Source organism: Ursus maritimus, unplaced genomic scaffold (assembly GCF_017311325.1).
Source record: "Ursus maritimus isolate PB19 unplaced genomic scaffold, ASM1731132v1 scaffold_19, whole genome shotgun sequence".
NCBI lineage: Eukaryota > Metazoa > Chordata > Mammalia > Carnivora > Ursidae > Ursus > Ursus maritimus.
Genome location: NW_024424341.1, coordinates 52,163,319 through 52,174,352, shown reverse-complemented (window position 1 = coordinate 52,174,352; position 11,034 = coordinate 52,163,319). Strand labels below are relative to the sequence as shown.

At 61.3% G+C, this 11,034-nt stretch overlaps 1 protein-coding gene across 1 annotated transcript in view; it reads left to right on the top strand.

Moving 5' to 3' along the window:
* Positions 1 to 11,034, top strand: part of MEGF8 (multiple EGF like domains 8) — a 41,252-nt gene that overhangs the window by 19,493 nt on the left and 10,725 nt on the right. Inside the window, 12 exon segments of the mRNA XM_040634038.1 lie at positions 2,307 to 2,506; positions 2,852 to 3,062; positions 3,168 to 3,417; positions 3,902 to 4,034; positions 5,473 to 5,720; positions 5,802 to 5,912; positions 6,040 to 6,158; positions 6,687 to 6,894; positions 7,380 to 7,560; positions 8,276 to 8,439; positions 9,196 to 9,340; positions 9,921 to 10,152. Of these exon segments, the coding sequence (XP_040489972.1) occupies positions 2,307 to 2,506; positions 2,852 to 3,062; positions 3,168 to 3,417; positions 3,902 to 4,034; positions 5,473 to 5,720; positions 5,802 to 5,912; positions 6,040 to 6,158; positions 6,687 to 6,894; positions 7,380 to 7,560; positions 8,276 to 8,439; positions 9,196 to 9,340; positions 9,921 to 10,152 (2,202 nt within the window).

Sequence of the window (11,034 nt, the reverse complement as noted above, 5' to 3'; positions counted from 1 at the left end):
TGGTAAAGAAATCGGTCTTTAGGCCTGTGGTTCAGACCATGTGGTCAGGCATCCACCCCTCTCCATCCCATGCCCTCGCTTCCCTGGAGGTTCCTTCCTTGGGAGTGGCAAGGGAGCCACGAGGGCTCCAGACTTTCATCCCCTCACTCAGCCCCTCGAGTCCCAAGTGGAAGAGAGCACCATTCTATCTATCCCCACCCCCCTCTGACCCCCAGTTCAACAGAAGTCCCAGAGCACGTTTTGTTGGTTCTGGTTGGGTCTTATGCCAACTCTCAGAGCCATCTCTGAAGCTAGGGGGAAGGGAGCCTGGCCCCTGGCCACCTCTGGAGCTCAAGGATCCGTCAGCTCCAACTGGACCACACGTAGGGGTTCTGTTGCCCCAAAAGGGAGTAGGTGCCGGGAAGGCGCGGATCCCATGGATGCCATTGGTTGCAGCGGAAAGGCTGGAGAGGCAGGCCGCTGGGGAGGGAGGGGGACTTGGGGTTGGCCTGTGGGGTGGGGCAGGTGAGGCAGGCAGCTACTTGTGGAGCCCAGGGTAGACGGCTGAGCTGGGCTCTTACTCCTTCTTTAATTCCCCAGGACCCCTTCTGCGAGTGGCATCAGAGCACCAGCCGTAAAGGGGATGCTGCGTGCAGCCGGCGGGGCCGGAGTCGGGGTGCTCTGAAGAGCCCAGAGGAGTGTCCCCCGCTCTGCAGCAAGTGAGCTGCCTGGGCCCAGGGAGATGGGATGTGGAGGGCTTGTGGGGGCCAGGCCAGGGTTTGACCCTGCCCCTGCTCCCCGCCCCTGCTCCCCGCCCCCAGGCGCCTGACCTGTGACGACTGCCTGGCCAACTCCAGCCAGTGCGCCTGGTGCCAGTCCACGCACACCTGCTTCCTGTTCGCGGCCTACCTGGCCCGCTACCCGCACGGGGGCTGCCGTGGCTGGGATGACAGGTGCGGGCTGGGCAGGGGCGTGGGGCTCACAGGAGAGTGGGGCGCGGGGGGAGGGCTCAGACACCCCCACCCACACCTGTCGCCCTGCAGTGTGCACTCGGAGCCTCGGTGCCGGAGTTGTGACCGCTTCCTGACCTGCCATGAGTGTCTGCAGAGCCACGAGTGCGGCTGGTGTGGCAATGAGGACAACCCCACGCTGGGCCGGTGAGGCCGGGACCCTGAGGCCGGTGGGCGGACGGGCTGGGAGGCTCTCGCCTGCCCTGATTCTAATGGCGGATTGTCTTTCTGTGTTTCTTCCCTTCCCCTCTCTCTTCTCCATCTCCACTCTCTCCCTGTCTCTGTGACTGGTTTCTTTCTTTCCCTCTTGTCTTTCTGTTTCTGTCTTGCCTTCTCTCTCCCTTTCACTGTTTCCCTGCCTGTCTCTTGTTTGCCTGGTACAATCCCTGCTGTCTGACTGCTCTGGGTTTCTCTGTCTCTCCTTCGTTTCTCCTTGTGTCTTTCTCTCCATATTCATATTTCCGTTCCTGTCTTTCGGATTGGCCCCGCTCTCCCTGTCTTGGTCTCTTGTTTCTTTATCATCTCCCCGTTCCCACCCCCTCCTCTGTCTCTCACCCCCCCTCAGGTGCCTCCAAGGGGACTTCTCTGGGCCGCTGGGTGGGGGGAACTGCTCCCTGTGGGTGGGGGAGGGCTTGGGGCTATCTGTGGCCCTCCCCGCACGCTGGGCGTATGCCCGCTGTCCGGACGTGGATGAGTGTCGCCTGGGCCTGGCACGGTGCCACCTGCGGGCCACCTGCCTGAACACACCTCTCAGCTACGAGTGTCACTGCCAGCGGGGCTACCAGGGCGATGGCATCACGTATTGCAACCGCACGTGAGTGGGGACGGGTTTCCACGGAGATGTCGCCCTGGGGCTGGGGCACGTGGAGTTGGAGGAAGCCGTCACGTGGTGCTGGGGTTCCTCCCGGGGAACCAGCATCCCCAGTGAGCCTGGGGTTTTTACCTTGCAGGGTAGGCCCTCATTAGAGTGACAGGGTCCCCAGTATAACACTAGTTACTGTGGAGACGGGTCACCCCTGGACTGCGGGCCATAGTCTTCAGTGTTGCCATGGAGATGGAGGAGGACAGAGCAGAAAGGGGTTTTCACAGAGAGCAGATCACCAGTAGTGATATGTGGTTACCATAGAGACAGGAGTTACCACGTGTGATGGGGTTACCTTGGAGACAGGGCCGCCCACAGAGTCTAGGAGGGAGGAACAGGCAGTAGCTTGGGAAGGCGTTGCTGTGGAGAGGAGGGGGTGGAGTGGGGCGGGAGGGGGGTGTGCCTTGGGGGCTCCGGGCCTTACCCAGCACTTCCCCACCCCGCCACGCCCTCAGGTGCCTGGAGGACTGTGGCCACGGTGTGTGCAGTGGTCCCCCCGACTTCACCTGTGTGTGTGACCTGGGCTGGACGTCCGACCTGCCCCCGCCCACGCCTGCCCCGGGACCCCCCGCACCCCGCTGCTCCCGGGACTGTGGCTGCAACTTCCATAGCCATTGTCGCAGGCGAGGGCCTGGCTTCTGTGATGAGTGCCAGGGTGAGCGGCCTCATCCCCAACACCCCGGGCTGGCCTCAGGGACCCTCCTCGGGGCTCCAGTGTACTTCCTCTGCCTGGGCGTCCGGGTTCCCTCCCCCATCTAGGGCTCCCCCTGCTCCATGGCCTGCTCCCCACCCCACACGGTTTCAGTGCCACCCATCTCTTTGGCGGGGCCTTGGGCCCCCGGGTCCCCCCTCCCCCCGTGGGGGCTTGCAATGCCTTCCCAGTCCAGGCCTGGTCACCTTTCTCTGAAGCAGCCGCGTGGGGTCAGGGATTGGCCGAGTGTTGTGGGGCTCCTCCTGCCCTTGCCCTGACTCTGTGTCCTGCCTGCCGGGGCCTCCACAGACTGGACATGGGGGGAGCGCTGCGAACGGTGCCGGCCCGGCAGCTTCGGCAATGCCACGGGCTCTGGTGGCTGCCGGCCCTGCCAGTGCAACGGGCATGGGGACCCGCGCCGTGGCCACTGTGACAACCTCAGCGGGCTCTGCTTCTGCCAGGACCACACTGAAGGTGCCCACTGCCAGCTCTGCTCCCCTGGCTACTATGGGGACCCCCGGTGAGCCAGGGGCCCTCCAGGAGGGCCAGAGTGGGTTAGGGACTGGACGGGTTGGGATGGGGCGGGACCGGACTGATGCTCTTGCTGTTTCCTCCATCTCCCCAGGGCTGGTGGCTCCTGTTTCCGGGAGTGTGGGGGTCGCGCCCTCCTCACCAACGTGTCCTCAGTGGCGCTGGGCTCACGCCGGGTGGGGGGGCTGCTGCCTCCGGGGGGTGGGGCAGCGAGAGCCGGGCCAGGCCTTTCCTACTGTGTGTGGGTTGTCTCGGCCACCGAGGTGCTGCAGCCCTGTGCCCCTGGGACCCTCTGTCCCCCGCTCACCCTCACCTTTTCCCCCGACAGCAGCACCCCCTGTACGGTGAGTACTGAGACCCCAGAGTGCAGGCCCACGTCTCCCCCACCCAGTCTGAATCCGCAGACAGACCCTGACTCCATGTCTCTGTTCCGTTAACCTCCAAACCCTAAGCTCTCTTCCTCAGACAGCAGACCTTCATTCCTAAGCCCCCAGACCCTCCCATTCCCCAGATCACCTCCTGTTTCCTGGGCTCCTCACTGTCCAGGCCAGGCATGGTTAATATTTGTATTCTGTGTGCCAACTGCGACCAGTAGGTAGTGGCCGCCAGGAGCTGTGTATTGGGAAAGAGGCTCCATGGCAGAGTGCCTGATCGATGAGCCATGTCTGCTGTGAACACAGGAGGGGAATGGTGGCCAGTTTGACGGTCCAGAAGTTTCAAGCGGCCCGTTTCCGGGGCTCAGATTGCCCTCCCCTCCCAGACCCGACACGTCCCTCTTTCTCACCCTTACTGTCCCCTGACCCTTCACTATCCGTCCTGCACCTCCAGCTGAGCTACGTCCTGGCCTTTGATGGGTTCCCACGCTTCCTGGACACTGGCGTCGTCCAGTCGGACCGCAGCCTCATCGCCGCCTTCTGCGGCCAGCGGCGGGACAGGCCCCTCACTGTGCAGGCCCTCTCTGGTATGGGGACTGGGGAAAGTGGGACCCTGTTCGAGGCCCTGTAGTCCTTGCCCCTTACGCTGTCCCCTGAGGTGGGCTCAAGACCCAGCCTGACTCTGTCCCAGACTCGCTGGCTGATGCTGTCCCTTGTCATATCTGGGCCTCCGTTTCCTCAGTTGAGAGGCTAGTAGAGAGGGTTGCCCTGGCCGGGCTGCCTCTCTGGAGAGGAGAGCTGAGTGGGACAAGTCTTTGGGGGACACAGAATGGGGCTGGGGTGAAGGCCCCCTGCTCAGCTTAGCTAGGGGAATTTTGCCCCTTGGGCCCTTTGGCAATGTCTAGAGACACTCGGATTGTCCTGGGTACTCCTGGCGTGTCGTGGGTGGGGGCCAGAGATGCTGCTCTGTCCTCTGCGGGGCTCAGGACACCCCGCAACCAAGAACCGCCAGGCCCCATGACGTCAGCAGTGCTGAGTTTGGGAAGCCGGCTCCATCTGTTGGAGTGGCGCTAAAAATCATTCGTTCCCCGGGGCGGTTGAAGGGCCCGAGGCTGGAAATGTTTCTCTTCACCTCATAGATGAGAGAGAAGTCCAAGGCTGGGAGAGAGAGGGCGGAGGGGTAGTTGGCTGGCTGGGGATTGCATGCCACCCCAAACCCCTCCACAGGGAGCAACTAGAACTGAGGGGCCCTCGATTTCACGTCACCCAGCCGTTGAGTACCGAGCAGTGAGCCACGCCTGCTGGATGCTGGGACCCTGCAGGGAACAAAGGATGCAGGCCCTGCCTTCAGGGACCCACAGCAGGCGCGGGGGTGGGGTGGGTGCAGGGGGTGACAAACAGCACTAACAAATTATAGTCAAAATAGTGACACCTTTGCTAAGGGACCGAGGAAGTGGGAAGGAGCAGGCGCCTGGCGTGTCTGGGGAGTTGGGGAGGGCTTCCTCACGGAGGTGAGATTTCACTGAAGGCGTGAAGGGGGACAGTGTGGGTGGGGGACAAGGGCGACTTCTCCAGGCCAGAGGAGCAGCAGGTGCCCCGGCCCTGAGAGGCCGGGAGGGGGCCTGCAGTGCTGGAGTGCTTGGGGCTGGGACAGTGGGAGGCCTTGAGGTCAGAGGGCCTGCAGCCCCCCCTCCTTTGAACATAATTTTATTGAGGCACTACTTACATTTCCTCTAATTCCTGCCCCCTCCCCCTCCACTAATCTCTTTTGTAAGGAGACCCGGTTTTAGGTCAGAGCTGCAGGGAGCTGCAGAGGGTTAAGAGCTTGCCAGGGATGGGCTTGGGCTCAGCATTGGATGGGTTGGGTGAGGAAGAGGGTGTGCGGCGTGCCTGGCAGTGATCCTAAGTGGTAAGGTGTGCCTTGCTGCCCTGCCCGGTGACACCGGATTTTCTCTCAACCTGGGGGTAGAGTAGCGTCCTGGAGTGCGGCCCCGCCACAAGCCTCTGCCCCCTCTCCCCAAACAGGGCTGCTGGTGCTGCACTGGGAGGCCAACGGCTCCACGTCGTGGGGCTTCAATGCTTCCGTGGGCTCTGCCCGCTGCGGGTCGGGGGGCCCCGGGAGCTGCCCGGTCCCCCAGGAGTGTGTGCCCCAGGACGGAGCCGCAGGTGCTGGACTCTGCCGATGTCCCCAGGGCTGGGCTGGCCCCCACTGCCGCATGGCTCTGTGTCCTGAGAACTGCAATGCCCACAGTGGGGCAGGGACTTGTAACCAGGTATGGGGGGGGGAATGGGCAAGCCACACGGGACGGGGGCGGCGATCGGCTCCCCCTGAGCCTCCTTCCGCTGCTCCCCAGAGCCTCGGTGTGTGCATCTGTGCCGAGGGCTTCGGGGGCCCTGACTGTGCCACGAAGCTGGACGGCGGGCAGCTGGTCTGGGAGACCCTCATGGACAGCCGCCTCTCAGCCGTGAGTCGTGAATGCCACTCTCCGCGGAGGTGCCGCGCAGCCCGCCTCCTGGATGGTTCTCCCCCTCCCTCCATTCCTTCAGCCCCTACACCCAGCCTGACCCCTCGTGTCCCCACCTCCCCCCCAGGACACTGCCAGCCGATTCCTACACCGCCTGGGGCACACCATGGTGGAGGGACCTGATGCCACCTTGTGGATGTTTGGGGGCCTCGGCCTGCCCCAGGGGCTGCTGGGGAACCTGTACAGGTGAGGACTGCCTCCGGGGGGTGGGAAGCCTGAAGGAGAGGAGGTCACCTCAGGAGATGCTGAGATGTGTGTCACATGAGAGTCTCTTTGGAGGTTAAAAAAAAAAAAAAAACTGGTGAAAAAAACCTCTGGGTTCAGCTCAGGTCATGAGCCCAGGGTCCTGGGATTGAGTCCCTCATCGGGCTCCCTACTCAGTGGGGAGTCTGCTTCTCTTTCTACCCCTCCTCACTGCTCGTGCTCTCTCTCATGCGCTCTTTCTCAAATAAATAAAATTTTAAAAAACAACAAAAACAACAAAACCTACAGGTGAGGGACCCCCAAAAGTTGCTGGGAACTTGTCACAGGAGGTCCACCTCAGGGTCTGGGATATTTATTTAGGTGGTTGCTACCCCGGGGTGGGGGAGGTAAGATGGTTGTCAAAGGAGGGGCACCCTAGGCGACTTGGGGTAACTCTGTGTTTGGGGGGGTCACCCAGGTCATGCTGGGGTGACTGTATGGTGAGACTCCTTTTCTGCACCTTGGTGCCAGGTACTCAGTGAGTGAGCGGCGATGGACACAGATGCTGGCAGGAGCCGAGGATGGGGGCCCGGGCCCCTCACCCCGCTCCTTCCATGCGGCTGCCTACGTGTCTGCTGGCCGTGGTGCCATGTACCTTCTGGGGGGACTCACAGCTGGGGGTGTCACTCGCGACTTCTGGGTCCTCAACCTCACCACCCTGCAGTGGCGGCAGGAGAAGGTGAGCCCCTCGCCCTCCCCTCAGCCCCCACGATCCATCTCTAGCAGGGCCAGCCAGAGCAGCTCTTGCCCGTTTGACCCCCAGGAGATGCAGCTCCCCCCAACCCCCCACTGGGGCTCCAGCGTGAGTCCCAGAGTTGAATCTCATTGGCCATCCTGGGTCACGTGGTAGTCCGGAGCCAGCCCATGGCCAGGAGGATGGGGCGAGTACAGTCAGCCCCACGTGGCCAGAGGGAGAGCAGAAGAGCCAGGGCTTCCCAAAGGAACACCAGGCTGTCCCTACCGCATGGTGACGCTGAGCAGGCAGAAATGGCAAGGGACCTACCGCACACCTGCTGGAACCATGGCGGGTTGGAAACTTGGGGTCTGACTGGACTCGGGCAGCTCACTACCTCCTTCTTGGTTCAAGGGGAGTGTCGGGAGTTCCGAGTCTTGCTTGTACCCTAACCTCCAGCTCTCTGGTGACCTCTGTCCTCTATCCTCCAGGTGCCCCAGACTGTGGAGCTGCCGGCAGTGGCTGGTCACACCCTTACTGCCCGCCGAGGCCTGTCTCTGCTACTGGTGGGCGGGTACTCCCCTGAAAATGGCTTCAACCAGCAGCTGTTCGAGTACCAGCTAGTGACTGGCACCTGGGTATCCGGAGCCCAGAGCGGGACACCCCCTACTGGTAGGGCTGGGGACAAGGAGGAGACAGCACCTTGGACACCTGGCCATCCGGGGCTTTGTGGAGGGTCTCTGTCCACTGCCGTACCCTGTGGTCACTGCCCCTTAGACCTTGTTATGTCCCCGTCTTCTCCGCCCGCTCCCATGCCCACCCAGATTCTCAGACCAGCTATTGAGAAGTTCAGTTTCCCGTGATAGGCTGCCCACCTCCTGCCCAGTGACAGTGGTCACCGTGTTCCTCTCCCAGGTCCTAGATCCCTGCCCCTCAGGCATTCCCCTTCTCCATTCTTTGCTCACTGTCCCCCCAGGACATGCAGGTCACCCCATCTCCCCCTCTTCTCTTGTCCAGAGTTGCGAGTGGTGGTCCTTTTGAATCAAAGTGGGAGGGAGGGGTTGAGAAGGGCTCCTAGGTGGTATGTTCCCAAGAAGGGGGACCCATGGGGCGCCTGGGTGGCTCAGTCGTTAAGCATCTGCCTTCAGCTCAGGTCATGATCCTAGAGTACTGGGATCAAGCCCCACGTTGGGCTCCCTGCTCAGTGGGGAGCCTGCTTCTCCCTCTCCCTCTGCTGCTCCCTCTACTTGCGTTCATTCTTGCTCTGTCAAGTAAATAAATAAAATGTAAAAAAGAAAAAGAAAAAAAGAAGGGGAGCCCAGGAAGGTGGGAGGGCGTTCCTTATCACCAGCCCTCCCCCCAGCGTCTGCTCCCTTGTGCCCCCCAGGTCTCTACGGTCACTCTGCTGTGTACCACGAGGCCACTGACTCTCTCTACGTGTTTGGGGGTTTCCGCTTCCACGTGGAGCTGGCAGCCCCGTCCCCTGAGCTCTACTCCCTGCACTGTCCTGACCGCACCTGGAGCCTGCTAGCCCCTTCCCAGGGGGCAAAGGTCAGGAAAAGAGGTGTACACAGATAGATCCAGGGGGCAGGAAGGAGGGGGGCCCCCTTACCCAGCACCCCAGGACTGGCTCAACCCTGGACTCCCTCATCCCCTTCTTTCCAGTCCCCTAGACTCAGCTGTGGCACCGCACACATCTCCTCTCTTCCATCACTCGTTTGGAGGGAAGCAGCTTAGAGCAGGAGGTCCGAGCCCAGGGTTCTGCCCCAGCTCTGCCCCACTCTAGGTGTGGCCTCCACTTCCCAGCCTCCCCATCTGTAAAACCTGGGACCGAGGCTCCTTGTGCCTCCCGCCTTCAAGGCCAAAGGAGATAGAGGGTGGGAGTATGTGGTCTCCGGATGTGCTGGTTAGAGACAATTGAGTTTTCCAACTGCAAACATATTTCCAAGCCCTTTTGGGGCCCAGACTGTAAGGGAGGCCCAAGCCTCACCCCCAGGATGCCCCTAGCCCAGCTGGCCAGGTTACACGAGAAATGTGGGATTCATCTCAAGCAGCCTGGGCCAGGTTCCTGGGGAACGATGCAGGGCGTGGGGGTTCTGGGAGTTCGGGGAAGGGAGATGGCCCTGGGGCTGGTCTGAAGAATGAGGGAGGTCTCCTGGACGGAGGAGCCAAGATTTGAGGGAGGTTAGGGTTGGGTAGGGCTGGTGGGGGCTGAGGTGTGGAAGGGTGCAGGGTGGCGGGTAGGCTGAGAGGTGAGTGGAGGAGTGTGGGCTCTGATCGGCCATCCTGTGGGTGTCTCCCCAACAGCCTCGCCCCCGGCTTTTCCATGCCTCAGCCCTGCTGGGGGACACCATGGTGGTCCTTGGGGGGCGCTCAGACCCCGATGAGTTCAGCAGCGACATTCTGCTCTACCAGGTCAACTGCAATGCCTGGCTGCTGCCCGACCTGACCCGTAAGTCCAATGCCCCCCCTGGGGGGGACCCTGGGGACCTCCTGCAGGAGCCCTGGCCCTGTCCTGGAATGCTCACTCATCCAGAGTCCCTCGGGCCCCCTCAGACCCCCCGGCAAAGCTGCTTTCCCCTCTGTTACCTAAACACCCACAGAGATGCCTGCCTTCCTTTTCTTTTCCTAGAAAGGTTATTTTTTGTTCTGATTATAAAAGTAATAATATTCATTGTATGTAATTGGTGAAATAAGAAGGAAAAAATTCCCATGATCCCGTTCTGTAGAGACAGCACTATTATACGAGGGGGTGTTTCTTTCCAGTCTGCTGCTCGGAGGCTGGAAAGGGGCTTGGACCTTGCCTTTGTCTCCATCCTTATTCCATTCTTTCCGCTTCCCTTTCCTGTTTGTCTCTCCCTCTCTTTTGTCTTGCTATCCACGTCAAGTCTCTTGCCCTGTCTGGCCTTCCGTACCTTCTCTGTCCTTCTGCCATCCTTAGCCCATCACTCTGCTTGGCGTCGCTCTCTGACTGGCCTCTTCATGGGGCTCTCTTCCCCGCGTCTCTCTCTGAACGTTCTGTCTTTCCCCAGGCCCAGCCTCTGTGGGGGCCCCGATGGAGGAGTCTGTGGCCCATGCTGTGGCGGCGGTAGGGGGCCGCCTGTACCTCTCAGGGGGCTTCGGGGGAGTGGCCCTGGGCCGCCTGCTGGCCCTGACCTTGCCCCCTGACCCCTGCCGCCTGCTGACCTCACCCGAAGCTTGTAACCAGTCTGGGGCCTGCACCTGGTGCCACGGGGCCTGCTTGTCTGGGGACCAGGCCCATAGGTAACTGTGGTGACTGAACAGCGCATGGGTGGGCGGTACTAGTGCCCTCCGAAGGGGGTTCTGTGCTAGGCCAGGCTTGCCGGGCGGCGGGGGGCTCAGGAGGGTATTGTCCGGGCAGGACACGGGCTCACATGGGAGAATGGGCAGCTGCGTCACAGCAGGGTCGGGCTGGGGGACCCTTGAGTGAGTAGCTCTGCTTGTGGGCTGCGGTATCATCCCAGATTGTTTCTTGGAGCAGGGTCTGAACTGGCTCCTGAATGACCACTAGAGTTTAGACCAGCGAAAGTTCGGAGGTGGGGCTGTGCCCAGTGTATCTTAGAGACTGTCTGTGCTGGGGGAACACGAGACTGGAGCGGTGGGTGGGGCCACTCAGGAAGGGCCCCCAGTGCCTGGCTGTGGCGTTGGGCTCCAGTCACTCAGGAATCCAGACCTCTCAGGAAGCTGACAGGGCTGTCTTCGGTTCAGCACAAACTCTTTTGGCTACATAATGGCCTTGGCTTGTCCCGTTAAATGTGTCACTGTGTTTGCTACTGAATTATTAAAGGGTTTGATTTATGGGGTGCTCCACCATAAATCCCCCATAACGTTAGGAGTGTTATGTAACAGTGGGTACGCCTACTATTTTTCTAAAATCTGGAAAGTTCTGAAATGTGTGCCTTCGAGGATTTGGGGTAGGGATTATGAACTTCCACTGTGGGCGATGGGAAGCCAGGGAAGGTTTGAGCAAGGGAGGGTAGGGGCAGGCCTGGGCAGAAAGCCCCGGGGCTGTTGGGAAGGGGCAGTGGTGAGGGGAGGCTGTGGGTGGAGACTTGGGAGGAGGCCGGTGAGGAGGAGGCCTGAACTGGGCAAGGGGCTGCAGGGGTGCAGAGTAGGGGATGCATT